Source organism: Phyllostomus discolor, chromosome 15 (assembly GCF_004126475.2).
Source record: "Phyllostomus discolor isolate MPI-MPIP mPhyDis1 chromosome 15, mPhyDis1.pri.v3, whole genome shotgun sequence".
NCBI lineage: Eukaryota > Metazoa > Chordata > Mammalia > Chiroptera > Phyllostomidae > Phyllostomus > Phyllostomus discolor.
The window spans coordinates 14,221,281-14,240,136 of NC_040917.2; the positions used below are offsets into that span (position 1 = coordinate 14,221,281).

The following is an 18,856-nucleotide window of genomic DNA, read 5'->3' on the forward strand; positions in this document are numbered from 1 at the left end:
AAACAATACAAATTAAAATACAAGAAAACATGGACTAAAAATTAGGTCCTCATTCTAGTCCCATTTCTGCCACCGAAGAGCTGCTTGTAGGCAATTTATTTGGTGCGTCTGAGCCCTTTTTTCTTCACTTGTAAATGATGGGTTTAGCTTACTCAATATCCTAGTTACTTTCTGATTTCATGACTATCTACAAAATTGCATATAAAAACCCATAGTCCTACAGTGATAGTGATACTATTTTAATTGATTTAACTTTTTACTTATAGGAACTAATATATTCTTAAGTCTTTTAGTTCCAAATATCAAACTTACTCTAGCAATCCATTTTGTGGTCATGCCTTCTTCCATGAATGAAATTCTGGTTTCTTTAAGTCGTAAAGGAGGAGTGAGAGACCTTCCAGGTGACTGAGAGGGAGATGCTAGAGGTGTTGATCGAAGACCAGACCTTAGGATGGACTGAGGAGTGAACTCGGCAAATCCAGAGGAAGTAACAGACATGGCCAAAGTTTTAGCTTTCTGTGACAAAGAATAGAAATCCACAGTTAGTGTTTATAAAAGGTGCACCTATAAGGACAGAAAGAGTCAACTGAGTCACACCAGTGACTATATTCTCATCTCCAATAAACACATCAGTGACAAGTTTTATTACGGATTACCAGAAAGAAAATACAAAATTTTATTTAGAATATTCTATATTTAAGACTACAAAACATAAAAGTCCACTTATAATTATTTTAAAGGCTTTGGTCATTACCAGTTTAAAGGCAACTTAAAAAAAAGTATACAGATAAATTATTTAACTACTGGTTAGAGAACTTTCGTTAGGTTAAAGAGATGATACAGTGTGATGAACAGAATCTAGTTTATAGCAATCTGATCTAAATTAATGAGACTGACTTTAAGAATGTTTTAAAATACAACAGTACCTGAATTACTTATAAAAAGCCTCTGAAGATTTATTATAGTGAATAAAAATAATTAGGATAGAAACTATGTAGTAAAACCTCTTTACTTCTCTAAAGGACTAGTAAATAAATTATCCCATTAGATTACTGAATCTGTTAAAATATTATATTTTCCCCCCTCAGATTATTTTGGCAGCAGGTACAAAATTATCCTGATTTAATTTAATTTAAACCTAGCAGTAGACAATATAAAATTATTGTTTTTCTCTTTTTAAAAGATTTTATTCAGTTATTTTTAGAAAGCAGGGAAGGGAGAGAGAAGGAGAGAAGCACTAATACGTGAGAGACAGAACAACAGGTTGCTTCTCCCACGCTCCCAACTGGGGATCTGGCCTGCAACCCAGGCATGTGCCTTGACTGAGGAGAATTCAAATGGCAAACTTTCAGTTCACAGGCCAGCACTCAACCCACTGAGCCATACCAGCCATGGCTCGTTTGTTTTTTGATGGGGGGAAAAAAAAAGTTAGAAATCCTGTACTGGTTATTAAGTGTCAGGAAGTTAACAGTCTTAGTAACCTTCTTTTCAACTTATTTTAATAACTGTTTTAGGATGAGCATTTACTGAAGTATCTTTTATTCAACCTGAAGAATAAGGAAATTCCCTGGCTCACTACAAATGCTAGATATCAAGAAACAATTTTTACAACAATGAAAATAGATTCTGGCTTTGGATCTACAAGAATGGACAAGGAGCTAGGGGATAACATATCTAAAAACATTCTGACAATACGAAGGTAAAATAATCACTGTTAACTTGTCATCCTAAGTTTACTTTTGTGGTTTCTCAGATAGTAATTTATCAGAAGGTGGGGAGTGGAGGCAATTTAAAGACAAGTGTCTGTTAGTGGGAAAGACTAACAGTTTATACTTGCATCAAAGGAGTCAAGAGAATTAAAATAAATAAGCCCGAGAACTAAAAAGCATTTGCTAGAACAACAGCAGAATGCTATCAGAAGTAGAATTTAAAAAAATAAAAAAGCAAACCCAAGAATGTGAAAGCATTTTTTCAAAGGATACAGGCCAATTTCAAATGACCACACAGAGCCGTGCATTACTTTCAGAACAATACATTTGTGAACTAGAGTATAATGCCAGTTAAACACAAAGGATAAATTTTGTAAAGTCTGTTTAGTAACACTCACCTTAACTATAGCAGGAGTTTCAAGTAAATGTAACTCTGAGGCCCTGGAGGTATTTTGATATGATCCTTTTAATTGTGAACTGGGTGTCAGGTCCAAAGAAAATCTTGTAGGGGTCTGCTGAATAAACCCCAAACATTGAGAAAGCTGCGGAACAGGATGAACGACCAAATCCAAGAGTCTGTAATCAGAATACACATAGTAAAAAAGTTAACCAGAATTTTTCTCTTCCTAAGTTATACTAATGAAACAAAAGAAATCTGTATTCCATTTAATTAGTCAGGCTTCTACAATCACTAATATGATAACCACATGAATAATATAAATTCAGTCAAGTACATTAATTAAATGCATGTTCAAAAACGTAAGTAAATCAGCCCTGCTGTGGCTCAGTCGATTGAGTGCCGGCCTGCAAACCAAAGAGTTGCTGGTTTGATTCCCAGTCAGGGCCACATGCCTGAGTTGAGGGCCAGGTCCCTAGTAGGGGCCATGTGAGAGGTAGCCAAACATTCCTGTTTCTCTCCCTCTCTTCCCCTCTCTCTAAAAATAAATCTTAAAAAAGTCAGAAGAGTAATTCAGTAGCAAAAATGGGAAACAGGAATTTTAGGTAACAATTGGTTTTTAAAAAATGGGGGGCAGGGGGAGTTCTAGCCCTCCTCCCTCCCTTTTTACCAATGTTTGATGAGCCCCTACTATATTTCAGGCATTTATTTTCAAATGAAGATGAACTGCTAATGATTTAAAATACTAAAGAAAATAGCACAACACTTCCCCAGCAATCCATTTGCTACAATTCACTTTCATCTACACATAAAATTCCCTTCACTTACATGTGATGTACATAATAAATACTGGTTTATTCTACCTTTACAGTTCTCATCACAGTAAAGACTAGACTGACCACCAACAAAAAAAGGTCAATTTTTCAAATTAATGAGGTTAGTGACAAAAACGGAATCCGAACTGTTTTCCCTAATGACCTGGTCCCAGTTCACATCAAATGATAAAACTGATCTCACTGATGACTTGTATTAAGCAGGCATAGTCCCAAAGAGCTTAAAAACTCAAATTATAAATAAATAATTGAAACTTGAAAGTAAAATTTTCAGGTTACAATTTTTGGTGAATCAGATAGGTCACTCCTTTCCCAATTCCCTAATAAACAGTCTACAGTTTTATTATCCCAAAATGCCTATCTTGCTCCACTGAGAAGGGCATGTTTTGGTGCCCAGGAATAAAGATTTCCAGTTACTCTATCGTCCCTGTCCTTCTATCCTTTATGTTCGGGTGAGATTTTGACAATTAGAGCGGGTAGAACAGCAAAGGTAACAGACGCTTTAAAACCCAACCTATTACCCACTGGGGACTTACTTATAAGAAGCATTTTCTTAATACGGGGTGGTCTTGTTCTTCTACACTAAGCACAGCTCTGAGGTCTCCATTAAACAAGAATATCCCATTGGGCTGTTCAACATTTCTTTCTCTAGTGTCTCTTCTAATTCCTATCCTTCTCTCCCTCATTTGGCTTCAATCTTATATTTGTAAACTATTTACTCAGATTTACATTGAGCTATTTCAAACATAAATGTTAGCACAACTGGAGGCATTTAACAAAATAACACTTATGTTTTAGGTGAGTATTTATGAATGATTGCTTCTCAAAATCAGGGCCTGTGCACCAGGACCCACTGAGTAAAAGCCATATTCTTACACTACCAAGACTTAGTATGTTAAGAGTTATATTTAAAAAACTATCAACTTTTGGCCAAGATGGAGGCGTAGGTAGACAAACTGTGCCTCCTCACACAACCAAAATAAGTACAATTTAGAAACAAAATAACAACCAGAACTGACAGAAAACTGAACTGTATAGAAGTCCAACAACCAAGGAGTTAAAATAGACACATTCATCCAGACCGGGAGGAGGGGTGGAGTCAGGCCTCCCAGCGGAGAGGGGTCGTGGCAAACAAAGCAGTGGGACCCAGCGCGCTAGAGGGCAGCAGGCAGACCCAGTGAGGAGCCAGCGAGGCAGCAATTGTGAATCAAAGCACAGCGCACAAGGTTGGCTGCTGACCAGGTGGTCCCACATTCACACGCAGATAAACCAGGTAAACTGGGAGGCGAGACAGACCGCACAACCCAGGGTTGCAGCGCGGGGCAATAAAGCCTCAAACCACTGATTGAAAACACTTGTGGACGCTGAGGTGTGGGGAGAGACTCCCAGCCTCACAGGAGAGTTCGTTGGAGAGACCCACAGGGTCCTAGAACGTCCACAAGCCCACCCACACAGCAATCAGCACCAGACAGCCCAGTCTGCTTGGGGGAAGCAGCAGAAGGGACTGAAATCCGACAGAGAGCAGAGCAAGCACCATTGTTCCCTCTTGGACCCCGCCCCACATACAGCGTCACAACCTTGCAACTGGGCTGCCGCGCCCTGGTGGACACCTAAGGCTCCGCCCCTCATATGTAACAGGTGAGACAAGACCAAAAAAAAAAAAAAAAAAGAGGCTCAAACAGAAGAACAGATCAAAGCTCCACAGCAAATACAACTAAGCGACAAAGAGATAGCCAACCTATCAGATGCACAGTTCAAAGCACTGGTGATCAGGATGCTCACAGAATTGGTTGAATTTGGTCACAAATTAAATGAAAAAATGAAGGCTACGCTAAGTGAAATGAAGGAAAAAGCACAGGGAATCAGTAGTGATGGGAAGAAAACTGGGATTCAAATCAATTGGGTGGACCAGAAGGAAGAAGAAAGAAACATCCAACCAGAAAAGAATGAAAAAACAAGAATTCAAAAAAATGAGGAGAGGCTTAGGAACCTCCAGGACATCGTTAAATGTTCTAACATCCGAATTATAGGGGTGCCACAAGGAGAAAAGGAAGAGCAACAAGTGGAAAACTTATTTGAACAAATAATAAAGGAGAACTTCCCCATTCTGGCAAAGGAAATAGACTTCCGGGAAGTCCAGGAAGCTCAGAGAGTCCCCAAGAAGTTGGACCCAAGGAGGACCACACCAAGGCACATCATAATTACATTAGCCAAGGTAAAAATGAAAGAGAGAATCCTAAAAGCAGCAAGAGATAAGGGGACAGTAACCTACAAAGCAGTTCCCATCAGACTGTCAGCTGATTTCTCAAAAGAGACCTTACGGGCAAGAAGGAGCTGGAAAGAAGTACTCCAAGTCATGAAAGGCAAGGACCTACATCCCAGATTGCTCTACCCAGCAAAGCTTTTATTTAGAATGGAAAGGCAGCTAAAGTGCTTCTCAGATAAGGGCAAGTTAAAGGAGTTCATCATCACCAAGCCCTTATTGTATGAAATGTTAAAGGGACTTATCTAAGAAAAAGAAGATAAAAAAACATGTATAGTAAAATGACAGCAAACTCACAATTATTAACAACCACACCTAAAACAAAAACAAAAACTAAGCAAACAACTAGAACAGGAACAGAACCACAGAAATGGAGATCACATGGAGGGTTAGCAACAGGGGAGTGGGAGGGGGAGAGAGGGGGAAAATGTACAGAGAATAAGTAGCATAGATGGTAGGTAGAAAATAGACAGGGAGAAGGCAAGAATAGTATGGGAAATGTAGAAGCTACAGAACTTATGACACATGGACATGAACTAAAGGGGGAGAATGTGGGTGGGAGGGGGTGTGCAGGGTTGAGGGGAGTGAAGGGGGGAAAAGAGTGGGACAACTGTACTAGCATAATCAATAAAATATATTAAAAAGTAAATAAAATTATTAAGGAAAAAATATTTTTTATTATATTTTCTAAAGAAAATGTTATTTATTGCATTAGGTCTTAGGATTTCCTCAACAACTTTTTGACCATAATCCAAATAAGTAATGCATTTTAGATCACATAATTAATCAACACTTAGCTTACTATATGCAGTGTCCACTGATTTCATCCTATTCTATTTCATTAAGAGGTATGTAAACTTAATGGTTTTTGACCAGCATACTTTGTACTAATGCCAACCAAAATTAGGTATTATAAAAACAGCCTTCATTTATGGATCAATCAACATGATTATATTAAAGAAAGCAGGTAATGATTCATTTTGCTTGTAATTTTAAGAAAAGTTTGCTTCTTTCTAATTTTAGGACTGTATAAATGTAAACTGCTCATTAACTGTTACAGAGTTGAAATTACATTCGGCCCTTTGAAGGCAAATGTGAGGCTGATGTGGCCCCTGTTGAAAACGAGTTTGACAGCCCTGCTCTAAGCAGTCTGAAATCATTAAGCAAAAATTCTAAGTAGTCTACCAGCTGATGTAAAATTTACTAAAATTAGTATATTACTGCCCAAATTATTTTAAAAAGCAAGCACACTGAGGAAATTAAAACAATATGTAAAATTTTTAAAATAATTTAAAATTAGTGTAATTACTGTCAAATATTGTGTCTTTAAAATTAACTGAACAAATTCTTACCTAGAAACTTTTTGTGATGCTTTTAAAATAGGTGTTCCAACAAATGCCCCAGGCAGGTCGGAATCTGGGAGAGAACATACTACAGGAGATGGTCCTTCTATTTTAGGGCTGCAAAGAAAATAAAAATGTAACTTTTGATTAGGTATCACAGGAACATTAAATTAAAACTAACATTAAGGAAGTAAGATCAGATGGTGGAGAAAGGCTTTTGGTTTTTTACTCTGAGCAGTTCTGATTATTTACAAATGCCAATGAAAATATTTGCTTTTTCCAACAAAAATACTTGCTTGTAAAGACAAAAAACATTCTTCTTGTAAGAAAGTAGCCAGCATAAAGAGTTTTTCCTTTTTACATACACCAATAAACTCTAAGGTTGGTATGTTTATGAATGCTGCTGATATCTAGGAAAGATTAACAAGTAACATGACCATAAAAAGCTTAAGATAAACACACCTGTTGTAGGCTAAGATGCTATTTTTAGGTTCATCACTTTTCCAAACCTCTCCAACTTTAGATAACACATTATGGATGAAAGTAGATCTTGTTAACACATTCCCTATTACAGCTTGCTTTGGAACAGCTGATAATGGTTTGGGCCGAGAAACTGTAAAATGAAGAATGTTAAGATTTAATGCCATCTCTAACACCGGGATTTAGATTTAATGTCATCTCTAACACCGGGATTTTACTAATAGTCATCTCTAACACCGGGATTTTACTAATAGTAAATTAATATATAAGTAATTGGAAAACAGATCAAAAGATAAGAGTTCGGTTAAAACTGTACTTGGTTTAACAATATCTATGCAGAAATTTAACAATTTGGGCTTTTAGGAAACAGTGAAAAATTATTCTACATGTTCTCTAAATGTTGGACAGGAGTCTCAAAAGAAATAAAAAGTTCCTTCATTCTTTACTACATTACTAAATAAACTGTAAAAGCTTCCAAGAAAGCCTTACATTTTGGGGGCAGAATGGCCAATAGAAAAAAAAGCACCACTGTGATGATTCAAAGCAAAAATGAGCTGAAATATAAGACAGTGATGGTGGCAGAAGGTAAATCATTCATTATCTTCTAATTTACCATTTAGGCATTTTTCAATGAAACCTTACCTTTTCGAATAATTGACAGTGCTGATACACGGTAAGGCTTAGCTTGCTCAATGGCTAATTTCCGATGGATTCTTGGAAGAACTTTCCCATATTGGTCTAATATAGAATTTCGAGCCACTGATCTCTCCCGCAGGTGAGGATCACGATCATTCTATTGAAGATATCATAACTGGTAAAAATTTAATCTTCAAACATGTTAGGTGATATGTTTATAAACTTACTGTTTAAAATATAATTACGAATATCCAAGAATAATTCCCTCCTCCCTACTTATGCATTCTTCTAAACCAAGGACCTAAGACACACAATTACTTTACCGAACCTTATCCATCAATACATTCCAAGTCTTCCCTATCCAGCCTTGATTCTTAACTCATAAAAACATCAACTGTCACTTACTAAGCTTCTACATGTGTCAGTGATATGTACGTGTTACTTCACACTCGCTCACCTTTGTACATCCTCACAGAGAGATATTATCATCTTACATACGAGGAGCCCAAGACAGAGAGAGATGTCCCAAGTACACAGCAAACTAAGATCAACCTGACCCCCGAAACACACGCTCTCTACGCTGGACACTTTCTACCGCTGTCCTCCACCTCACCCTCTCGTTGTCCCTGGGGGAAGTAGGTAGTCTGGCAAGATGGTAGACAGATACTTAATTCTTTTACATATGCCATTTCTGTTTAAATAAGTGATAAAACCCTGTTCCTAATTTTGCTATAGAAGGTTAAGAAGACGACTGATTCTCCAAGCTCAGATTTATACAAAACCTGGTGGCTGGTTCCAAAACTGCAAGCTCTTGTGTAACCAGGTTGTTGGTTTTCCTTATTCCCTTGTCTCCCGTAATAAAACAAGTTAACTATACCGTAACATTACTCTTCAGAGTTTGGTTCAGTTTCAAGGCAGGGATGTAATTGGCACGTTGTAAATGGTGAACTAAAAGGAATTCATGATTCTGAACACTGGTGCTGGACTGCAAAAATTTCACCAGACACTCCTAGGAAGAACATAATAGATTTGTAAGCTACTAACATATCCAGAATTCTGTCAAGTTTTTATTGGTAAGTTGTTACCTGCTCAGTGTCTGTAAACGGTAACTTCAGTAAGTCCTCCATTAAGCCCATCTCTTGACAGACTTTATACATGTGCTTCAGTAGCTCCTCCACATTCAGTCCATTAGAATGGTGTCGCAGTAAACTCCAGGCCTCGATCATGCACCTGCAATCAGTATTCATCAAAGTTTAGTTCGCAAAAGCTATTTAAAATGTTCACAACAATTAATCCACCTGAAGATTCTCAGGTGGATTTGAGACACTTTGCACATGTAATTTAAGGGCACTTTTATAGAACACTAATCACCGCATAATCAAGTTTGCTAATGTCAACAAGGCATAATACAGACTTAATTTTATGCTGTTCTGGATCATTTAAGTGTAATAGAAAAACAGTAAGTACAGGAAAGGTCAAGATAGAAAACTAACGTGATGTGGATAAAACGGAAAGATTAAATGATATGACAGAGAGAGCCAGGCTCTTAAAAAAGCGATAGCAGGAGGGAGAAAAGTAGAAAAGAAAATGAACACAGATGGAAACAACCATGTTGTTTATGAGGAGGAGAAGAGATTAAGCTCAGTAACAGAAGACTTTAGCTGATCTGCAGCAAGATGTGGCTGCAGCACTGGATCAGATGAGACAGTACGAGGTACCGTGTGTGGTCACTGAGATAGACATCCTTCTGTGGGCAACAGAGGTCACTGAATGAAGCAAGTTTCTCACTGTACACTGTTAAGTTAAAAAAAATCTAAAACAGTATAGCGATTATAATTTTTAGAAATTTAATAAACAAAGCCCATAAATGTTTACGTATTTATTCGATGACATTTACCCTGGTACTTAGAATTTTTGAGGGACTGGTAACTTTCAAGGCAGAAGTAGATAGAATAAAAAATAGCAAATAGCAATATAAAGGAAATAATTTTCTTTAAAAAAAAATCATTCCTAATTCTAAGTCAGTAGGTAATTTTGACTATAGTGGGCATCTCAATTAACAAAGCTTTAGCTGTAGTTTTTATTTAAGTGATAACAAATACTAAAAGACTGGTAAATACACAACATATATAAGAAACAGAGTATATAAACCAAGTTATAGCAATTAGTATTCATAATGAAATAAATGTTAGGAAAATGAGGGGTCCTTTGTTTTTATTTCTGAATGTAGTGTATAGGACACAATGTTGCTAGATTTCTGGAGACTGGATAATTGAAGCTTTACTGTACTTAAGAGAAATAAGGTTTAGAAACTACATTATGTAATGTTTGCTATGGTAAAGGAAGAGGAAATAAGAATCTAGCAAATCAGAGAAATGTGCTGCAGAAGTATCAAAGGACAATGGAATCAAAATGAAGAAAACACAGCAGCCTTATAAGCTGGTGTGGCTTAGTGGATTGCAGGCCAGGTCCCTGGTTTGGGGGCAAGTGAGAGGCAGATGCTTGAGGTGCCTCTCCCTCTCTTTCTCCTTCCCTTCTCCTCTCTAAGAAATAAGTAAAATAAAATCTTTAAACGTGTTTTTTCTAAGGTTCCAACATCTGCACTTTGATGTAAGCATTAGTGATCAACTAGTAACTCTTTAAAGTCACTAAAGAAGCTTACATAGAACTGAAAAAAAATTTACATGCTACTGGCCAACCAAGTATTAAAACTCTTAATCCATTTATTAAACATTTGTCACTTCTACCTTCTTACATTCATCCTAGACATTTTTTTAAAGCTAGCCAAACACTTTTAAAAATTTGATCTTGAGAGAGAGAGATAAAGAGAGAAGAAATAACACTTTTTTGTTCCACTTATTTATGCATTCATTGGTTATTTCTTGTATGTGCCCCGACCAGGGATTGAACCCTCAACCTTGGTGTACTGGGATGACACTTGAACCAACTCTGCTACCCAGCCAAGGCCGAGCCAATCCCTTTTGTTCACCCAAATTCTTTACTCAAATACTGTCTACTCCATTACTTTTAAGGACATCTTAAGTTTCTACATGTCTAGCCAACTTACTATTAAACAACAGAACTTTTCTCCTGATTCAGCCCTTTCCCCTCAGGAATACATTCTATTTAACCAAAGAGAACAAAAACTTAACTTTCATAGTACTGACACTAACTTGCTGTTTCATTTACAAATCACAACTTGGGGTGAGTAAAATGACCAATTTCTAACAATATAAAAATAACCAACAAAAAAGACTGAAAACAAAACAATATTATTTGTATACAAAGTTACAATTTGGGAAGAAATATCAAATCTAAGCAAGTTCCCCAACTAATTTAGGTAATAAGAAAATGCAATAACCAGACCACTACATTTTCAGTCATGCCATTTAACTTGTCACCATTAATATAATGACAAGTACAATGACTACAGCAATATTGCTATACTATAAATGGTGACAAATATATCACGCTGATTATAATGTAATACAGCAAACGCAAAACATATCGCTACTACTCATTTCATCGATTCTACTGTATTAACAGACACAATCAAGAGTTTGATGGTACTTTCAAAGTAAGTACTCACCTATTAAGAAGCAAAACATCGATGTGAAGGATAATATCAGTATCACTGGACACTGTTGGCTTCATTGTCTGAATATATCTGAGGGCTTGTCTGTGCTCGCCCTGACTCATGAAGGCTTGAATGATCTTTGAATGCTGCCATGACACAGGTTTTGCAGTAGCTGGATGAAACAGAAGATCCAAACCGTTCTGCAAAACAAACATGAAAATCGGTAAATACAAATATGAAGTTCTGCATTTAGACGAAGTAGCATATCTTTAAAAAGAGAGGCACTACTAAAGCCACAAAAATCAAGATAAAACCAGTGGAAATATAAACTGAAAAGATCTATTTTAATCTAGGGTGTACTTGAAATAGAAGCCTTATCAAAAGCCTCATACTTTGAGACCTCCTTAGGCTATTATATAAATCTTTCCATCACCAACTTCTTAATTCAAAGCCAAATCCTGACTTTTGTGGTTCCCTCACCACATTAAACATTTTTCTAACATGATCACCATATTGGCACTATGACTAATTGATTGTTTACTTGTTTGTTTCCTTCTTTAGGCGGTGAGAAACCTGGTGTTCTTAACTGTTTTATCTTTGTGCTCTTACTGATTATGGTAGTGAAGGTATTAGTTAAACTGACTCCTTATATTACCTCTAGAAGTAGATTGCACCCTATCTTTAATATTAAATTTAATTGTTATATATTTTTCTTAATTTACTTATTTTTTAATCCTCACCTAAGAATTTACAGAGAGGAAAGGTAAACGAGGAAGATGGAGGGAGGGAGACATCCACTGGCTGCCTCCCATATGACTGGGGATCGAACCCACAACCCCTTGGTGTATGGCACGATGCTCTAAGCAACTGAGCCACCCGGCCAGGGCTAATCATTATGTATTTTTATAGTTTACAAAAGTTTTCATTCTATGTGAACTAACAGACTTACCTCATAGTCATTATGATCTATCAGCCAAAACCCTTGAATAAGTTTAACCTGGTCCCAAGAAATGGCAAAGGCAGTTGGAAATGATTCAATGGCAGTATCTGTTTTGTTTGGGAAGGAATATATAATATCAAGTAGCAAATAAATGGTCTTTTAAAAAAGATCATTAAGGACAATAAACAAAAAGAAAAACTCCTATGTACATATTTGTAATAGGTAGCAACAGAATATAGCAGGAAAGGTTCTTTAAAGACTGCAGTGTTCAGAAAGCCTTTATGGATATCCAGCTAAGGGAAGTATAGTTTTATTAAATGTGGGTACAGCTAATCTTGCAACCAACTTCATTCTCAATTTTTTAAGTACCAATATGAGTTGTATTTAGTTCATTACAAAGGAGATTAAATTACAAAGGAATTAAAGCATACCTTCTTTATGAAATTAGTAGCTCAGGAAATTTAAGAATCAAAAGCTATAGGCAAAATTCCAGTTATCCAGCAAAACCTGGCAACTTAAGCAAGAATACCAATATCTTATAAATCATAAACTTATTTGTAATTTATAAACACATTTTTAGACTAATAACTGACATTAGTACAAAATCTTTATTGCAAAGACCACAGGGCTCAACACAATGTCTAAGGTAATGTTAAGCTAACTTAAATGTATTAGTATTCAGTACATAAGTTAACCTATTTGAGAATGACTACTTGGCCAGTAATGTTTTAGAACAGCTCTTAACTTAGGTAGTGTCTCAGACACATTTAAGAATCTGAAGAAAGCCATGGACACATCCCTACAAAAATAAACATAAAATTTTGTGTAGTTTCAGGTTAATCTAGACCATTTGAACCCAACCTACAGATCTTGGGTTTAGAACCCTTCCTTTAAAAAAACCCCCAAATTTTATGATTTTAGTAATACATGAATTATTTGACTAAAAATTTTAAAGGATACAATAGAATGTTTGCTTGCTTCAGTAACATTGTCTAATAGGTATATGTCAAGCAGTGCCTATAAAAGAGATAAAAAATTCAGTGCATTTTATATACTCATTCATTCAAGCTCTTTGTTCTTCCCAAGCCTGTGCCATGTGTGAACACACAACCAAGCATATCTCCCTCCCCACAGCCCTGCAGGCCCTGTAAGTGGCACCACGTCACCGCAAACCTACATGTAGACTAGGAGGAGGGTATTTTCCCGTTCCGCCTTCATCCCGTTTCCACAGCTTCTCAACTCCATCTCCTAACTGAGAAACCATTCCGTCAATCATCAAATAATCAGGGTTCCACTTCCCTCTGCAATAAGGGCAACATTACAGATTACTTAATATGAGTGGTCATTATTACTATCATCAAAACAATAGCATTAAACTCAAAATGATCCCAACTATCAAAGGGAGAAGAGTTGAGGGGGAAATAAGAAGAAAAAAAAAGAAAAAAAAAAAAAAGTCGTCCAAGTGCTGAAATGTAACTGTTAATGGAAAAAATGTAAAATAACTAATTGGTGATATATTTTATGCTTTTTTTTTTTGATATCAGCTTCCAGTCTTTTTCTGAGTAAGAATTCTCAGAAAAAAATACATGCTTAAGTTATAGATTTTCTAATAATGAATCATGGTAAATAGTCTTAATTAGGAAATAATAGCTCTTTACTCAAGTTCTAAAACAAAAGTGTGACCATTAGGTCAACACAAACATTACAAATAAAATAGTAATGTTGGTAACAATTTCTGATACTTTGCTGAGAATTCCACCCATTTAATCATCTGACAACGTGATGAATTCTGTTCTACCTCCAAAGGCTTGACTTCTTACAGAAGAAATTTCTAAAATGTTGCTTGAAAGTTCTGGATGTACTATACCTTGATAAAAGCTCACACTTCTGTCGACGACTGGTGTAGTAGTTCTGAATTACAGGGTAGTTGTAGTATAACCTTGACAACTGCACAGCATCATCTAGATTTTTTTTTAAGAGTTGGAAAAAAAGCTAGTAATATTTCCAAAATTCCCAATAATACTTAGGTTATACACATCGATATTTTACTATAATTTTATATTGTTTAACTTGTAGGCTTCCTAAATTTAAGTAAGACTACCCATCCCTTTATTAATATATACATAAATGAGAAAACCTAGTCTCTCATAAACATCTGTAACAACAAGGATGCTAAGAGAATTAGGAAAGAATAGGACTGATAGCAATTATGAACAGTGGGAGAAGCATGTACAAATGAAATCTAATGCAAATCCTGGAAATGCAGGAAGTTAGAGGCTTTGAAGTGTGTCTATTCTAAACAAATATAATAAAAAAAGTCAAAATTCTCTAGTTCTTGATATTGACATTAATCATAGGATAAAAGGAGGTATTTAAATGACAGCAAATCATATTAGGTAATAGCCACATTAAAAATCCCTTAAGAGAAAAAGGTTGACAAACTAGATTATAAAATGCATAGTTCTATGGAACTAAATACAGCTGGTGGTATCATTGAACCAACTCTCAGAAGCTATACTTTGTCAAATACTCTTTCCTTCAAAATGTCATTCAATCCAATAAACATGTATGGAAACCTGTGTATCAGGCATGGGGTGAGGTACTGAAGACACAAAGGAGGAATGTAAGAAAAGAAGTTAAGAATAGAAGAAAACATAAGTGAGGAGGTGGAAGCAAGAAAACCCAAAACACTAAAACACAGCAACAAAATTATAAAGGCTTAAGAAGCTTTCTTTGAACATCAATAAAAAAAGAAAAAAAGCTTTCAGTTAATATTTATAGATGAAGTAAGTATTTTACCTAAGCCCTCTGGTAAAAGACCAGAATGAGAGAACCAAAGAACCATTTGTGCATACTGACAGATGAGCTGGGAAACCATACACTTATTGGTTAAGTTCATACGACCTGTAAAAGAGTTAAACATCAGTTAACTTTCAACCCCAAATGAAATACCAAGATACTCAAAAGTTTTTGAAGAACTAATGAATTCCTTGATGATTTTTAACAATATTTATATATTTTTTAACAAACGTAGCTGGAACAAAAATTTTCCAAAATGCTAAAATAACTCATTGACTAAAATAGATGTTTTAGGTAAATGTGCTTCCATCTTAGCTACACTTATTTCCACTTAGTTAATTTCAGAAGTCAAATTTAAACATTAATGCTAACTACATAGTATCATTAATACAGGTTGTTCACACCAGGCCTTTAAATAAAACTAACTGTTTTGTTTAAATGGTGAAACAGAGAAAAAAATTGCAATGACCTCAGAATAAAAACTTAATTATTTTAAAAATAATTCAAAAATTTTAAATTTTACTATAAATATACTACCTTAACAGTCATTAAGTTTAATTCCCAAATCTCCCATGGTTATTTAAGTATGGGCTCATGCTACGTTTAATATTCTGTAGCTTTTCATAAAAAAAAAAAATACCAGCATTTGAGAAATAACAGCCTTCTGTACAATGATCCATCTAAGATAGGAAATTATTCTATCTCCGAAGCCAAGAAGTAAAATTTAATGAAACATTCATTTATGTAAGACAAACAGCACACCTCTTTCAGTGATCTCTTGGGCCTCTGCTACAAAACAGCTTAAGACTGTATTAAGATTGCTAAGGAGCAGATGGCACTGTTGAACAGACTGGATCGTCTGTGGATCGATGAAACGGCACGATCCATCAAACAACGGGGTACCTTTCAAGGATAAAATACATAATTAGTTTCAACACAGTAAATCTGAATTAAACTCACAACCGCACACTTCCTCAAATTCACACTGACAACAGAATCGTTCTATGTATTATGAGATTAACAAAAAGAGGCTAGACATGGCAAACACCCTCAAGGAAACTAGAAGGGACAGATACAAATTATTACTTTTTAAATGTAGCGTGAAGTAAGCAGTATGTTAGCACAAAGAGAAGTGGTACAGATTCAACTTCAAAGTCACTAAAAATCAGTTATACTAAGTGCTTCTCCTTCAAATAAATCTTTTATACTATTATCTTTATATACTCTGTTGTTTTGTAGTTAGTATTTTATAAGAACTTTTGTACACCTCCAGTCTCCAAAAGTGAGACATTAAAATGAAGACTCATATATAGACTTATTATAATAAAACTGTAGGATGCTATAATTCACTATAGACTCAGTTGTCCTTTCAAATTCAAGGCTGAATTTACAAATCCTTTGGGAGGGTATTTTGGTTGCTATTGGTTACATCTTTTGAAGATTTAATTGCATTAATATTTATATGTAATTGCAATAATATGTAACTGAAAGCAAATATCTTAATTCTAAAGCCTTCCTTCCTTGAATCAAATTATTTGATTTATGCTCTGGCTGGGTACCTCAGTTGGTTAGAGTATCATCCCAATAAGCCAAGATTACAGGTTCAATTCCCTGGTTAGGGCACATATAAGAACCAACCAATGAATGCCTCAAGAAGTGGAACAACAAAAAGATGTATTTTTCTCTCTAAAAACAGTTCTTTTAAAAAAATCCTATTAAGAATACAATTTTTAAAATCCATTTGTATAAGGGGGCTAAAGGATAATGGAAAAAATACAAGAAAGATAAAAGAATACTTCTAAATAACTTAAATTTTACTCTCATGTACAGGGCAATCATATATTGCCCTTTAATATTAGTTTTGCACAAATTGGGCATAATGCGCTAATGTTCACAAGACACCTCACAACTCACAGTGTGCAATAGACTAGTGAACAAGACTACCAAGAAGGAGATGACTTGGCACAACTGATGACATCTTTCAGAAAACAGAGGGGAGCTTTACCCTACTATTCAGCTTCTTTATACACACATTTTAAATAAAAAACGAGTGAGAAGAGGAGCTTCTGAGGTTAGTGGCATATTCTTCTTACTCAATCATAAGCATGTTTTGTAAATTAAACTAAGACCAACAGACATACAAGGTATAATTCTGAAACTTGCTACTGTGGACATAACATGATGCTAGTTTAACAATCTGTTGCAAAATCTTCATCAACAAATAATTTTGTCACTCTAATATTAAAAGAAAGTTTTCTTCTGGGCCTTCCTTACACAGTTTATAACTTTAAAATGATTAAAATTATTATTATGTACTTAAAAAATATATCACTATCAGTTTCTTAATATAACACTTACATAGTCTGTCAAATTCCTCTTTTGTGAGAATCACTTTATTCCATGTCCATTCAAGAACAAAGCGCAAATTAGCAGCAGAATTTGGTTGTTCTTATTTGCAAATATAAAAAGGAAAAAAAAAAGATTACCAATTACAAACAAACAAATAAAAAAGTAACTTTCAGCAGAGAAACCTGACAGAAAATCACCCTAACCATGTGAGCAAGGAAAAAGAATCATTAATGGAGACACACTGGTACCACATATCTTTTTCAATACAGTACATCCCTTTATGTGAGAAGTCTAAAATCTGAAGCTAATCAACAGAAAAAAATCAACAAACACAAGTTGAAAGGCAGTCTACAAAATAGCAAGGTTATATTCTTTTTTAAAAAATGTCAGTCTTTTGATAGACAAAGGCTTAGGAATTACACCAACTTGAGAAACTAAAAAGACATGACAATGAAATACAATATATATTCTGGACTAAACTCTGGATTGCCCCTGTCCAGAAATGCTGTAAAGGACATCACTGGGATCATCAGTGAGATTCCAGTAAGCTCTGTAGATTATCTAATCTACATGTTAGCAATGTTCATTTTCATGATTTTTACAGTTACAACATGGGTTTTCTAAGTGAATGTCCTTGTTATTAGAAGGAAAGTATACTGAGAAGAAGCATGATGTCTTCAACATATTCTCAAATGATTCGGAATGAAAATAACGCGTGCATGTTTGTAAGGAAGGAGAGTAAAACATACAGCTTGGATAAACCCCCAGAGAATTTTGCTGAGTGAAAAAGAGCCAGTCCCAAAAGTTTATATACTGTATGATTCCATTTGTGAACATATTTTAAATGACAAAATTACAGAAAAAGAGAGTAGTTGTCACCAGGGATTAGGGACAGGGCTGCTCAAGGGCGCCCTGGGGGACGCTGCCTTGATGCTGCGGCCGAGGCCTGCCAGCCTGCCCCGCTGGGCGGCAGGAGAGAGGACACGGGGGTTCTCTGCTGTCCTCTAACGGTGCACCTGAATGTGAATGTGCTGACAGCTCCAAGTGAGGTTTACCTAACCACCCCTCACAGACAGTGAGTTGATCATTTTAAAAATACAAAAGAAATTTTTCATTAAATATCATCTTACCCTCTGTTATCCACCTTCTGATATATCCAGTCAAAAGTCCCAGGGAACTCGTGTGGACTGCTGCTGACAGTATAGCTTTTAATTGTTCTTCCTGCACCAGAAGAAGTTTAAAGATAAGAAAGAACTACTCAGAGGTAGCATGTTCTATGTAGCTCAGAATACAAAATTTTAAAGGCTTAAAAAGCATTATAAAAAAAAAAGCATTACTACTTAGTAGGACAGCTATATCAAAAAGACAATAATGAGATGTGGAAAAAACGGAGTCCTGATAAACTGCTGGTTGAAATATAAAATAGTAAATCCCACTTTGGAAAATAGTCTGATAGTTCCTCAAAATGAAAAGTACCACATAAACCAGCAACTCCACACCTAGGTACAAACACATAAGAGAAGTGAATCG

At 35.5% G+C, this 18,856-nt stretch overlaps 1 protein-coding gene across 4 annotated transcripts in view; it reads right to left on the bottom strand.

Annotated features, from left to right (window-relative positions):
- Window positions 1–18,856, bottom strand: part of AHCTF1 (AT-hook containing transcription factor 1) — a 67,591-nt gene that overhangs the window by 18,145 nt on the left and 30,590 nt on the right. For all 4 annotated transcript variants that reach the window (XM_028531096.2, XM_036016102.1, XM_028531097.2 and 1 more), the window contains exons 13-28: window positions 18,457–18,547; window positions 17,336–17,425; window positions 15,740–15,880; window positions 14,978–15,082; window positions 14,046–14,139; window positions 13,356–13,479; window positions 13,139–13,195; window positions 12,188–12,334; window positions 11,251–11,438; window positions 8,747–8,891; window positions 8,539–8,670; window positions 7,668–7,818; window positions 7,008–7,158; window positions 6,555–6,662; window positions 2,108–2,285; window positions 313–516 (exon numbers count right to left, since the gene is read on the bottom strand). In XM_028531096.2, the coding sequence (XP_028386897.1) occupies window positions 313–516; window positions 2,108–2,285; window positions 6,555–6,662; window positions 7,008–7,158; window positions 7,668–7,818; window positions 8,539–8,670; window positions 8,747–8,891; window positions 11,251–11,438; window positions 12,188–12,334; window positions 13,139–13,195; window positions 13,356–13,479; window positions 14,046–14,139; window positions 14,978–15,082; window positions 15,740–15,880; window positions 17,336–17,425; window positions 18,457–18,547 (2,106 nt within the window). The remainder of the gene's footprint in view (window positions 1–312; window positions 517–2,107; window positions 2,286–6,554; window positions 6,663–7,007; window positions 7,159–7,667; window positions 7,819–8,538; window positions 8,671–8,746; window positions 8,892–11,250; window positions 11,439–12,187; window positions 12,335–13,138; window positions 13,196–13,355; window positions 13,480–14,045; window positions 14,140–14,977; window positions 15,083–15,739; window positions 15,881–17,335; window positions 17,426–18,456; window positions 18,548–18,856) is intronic.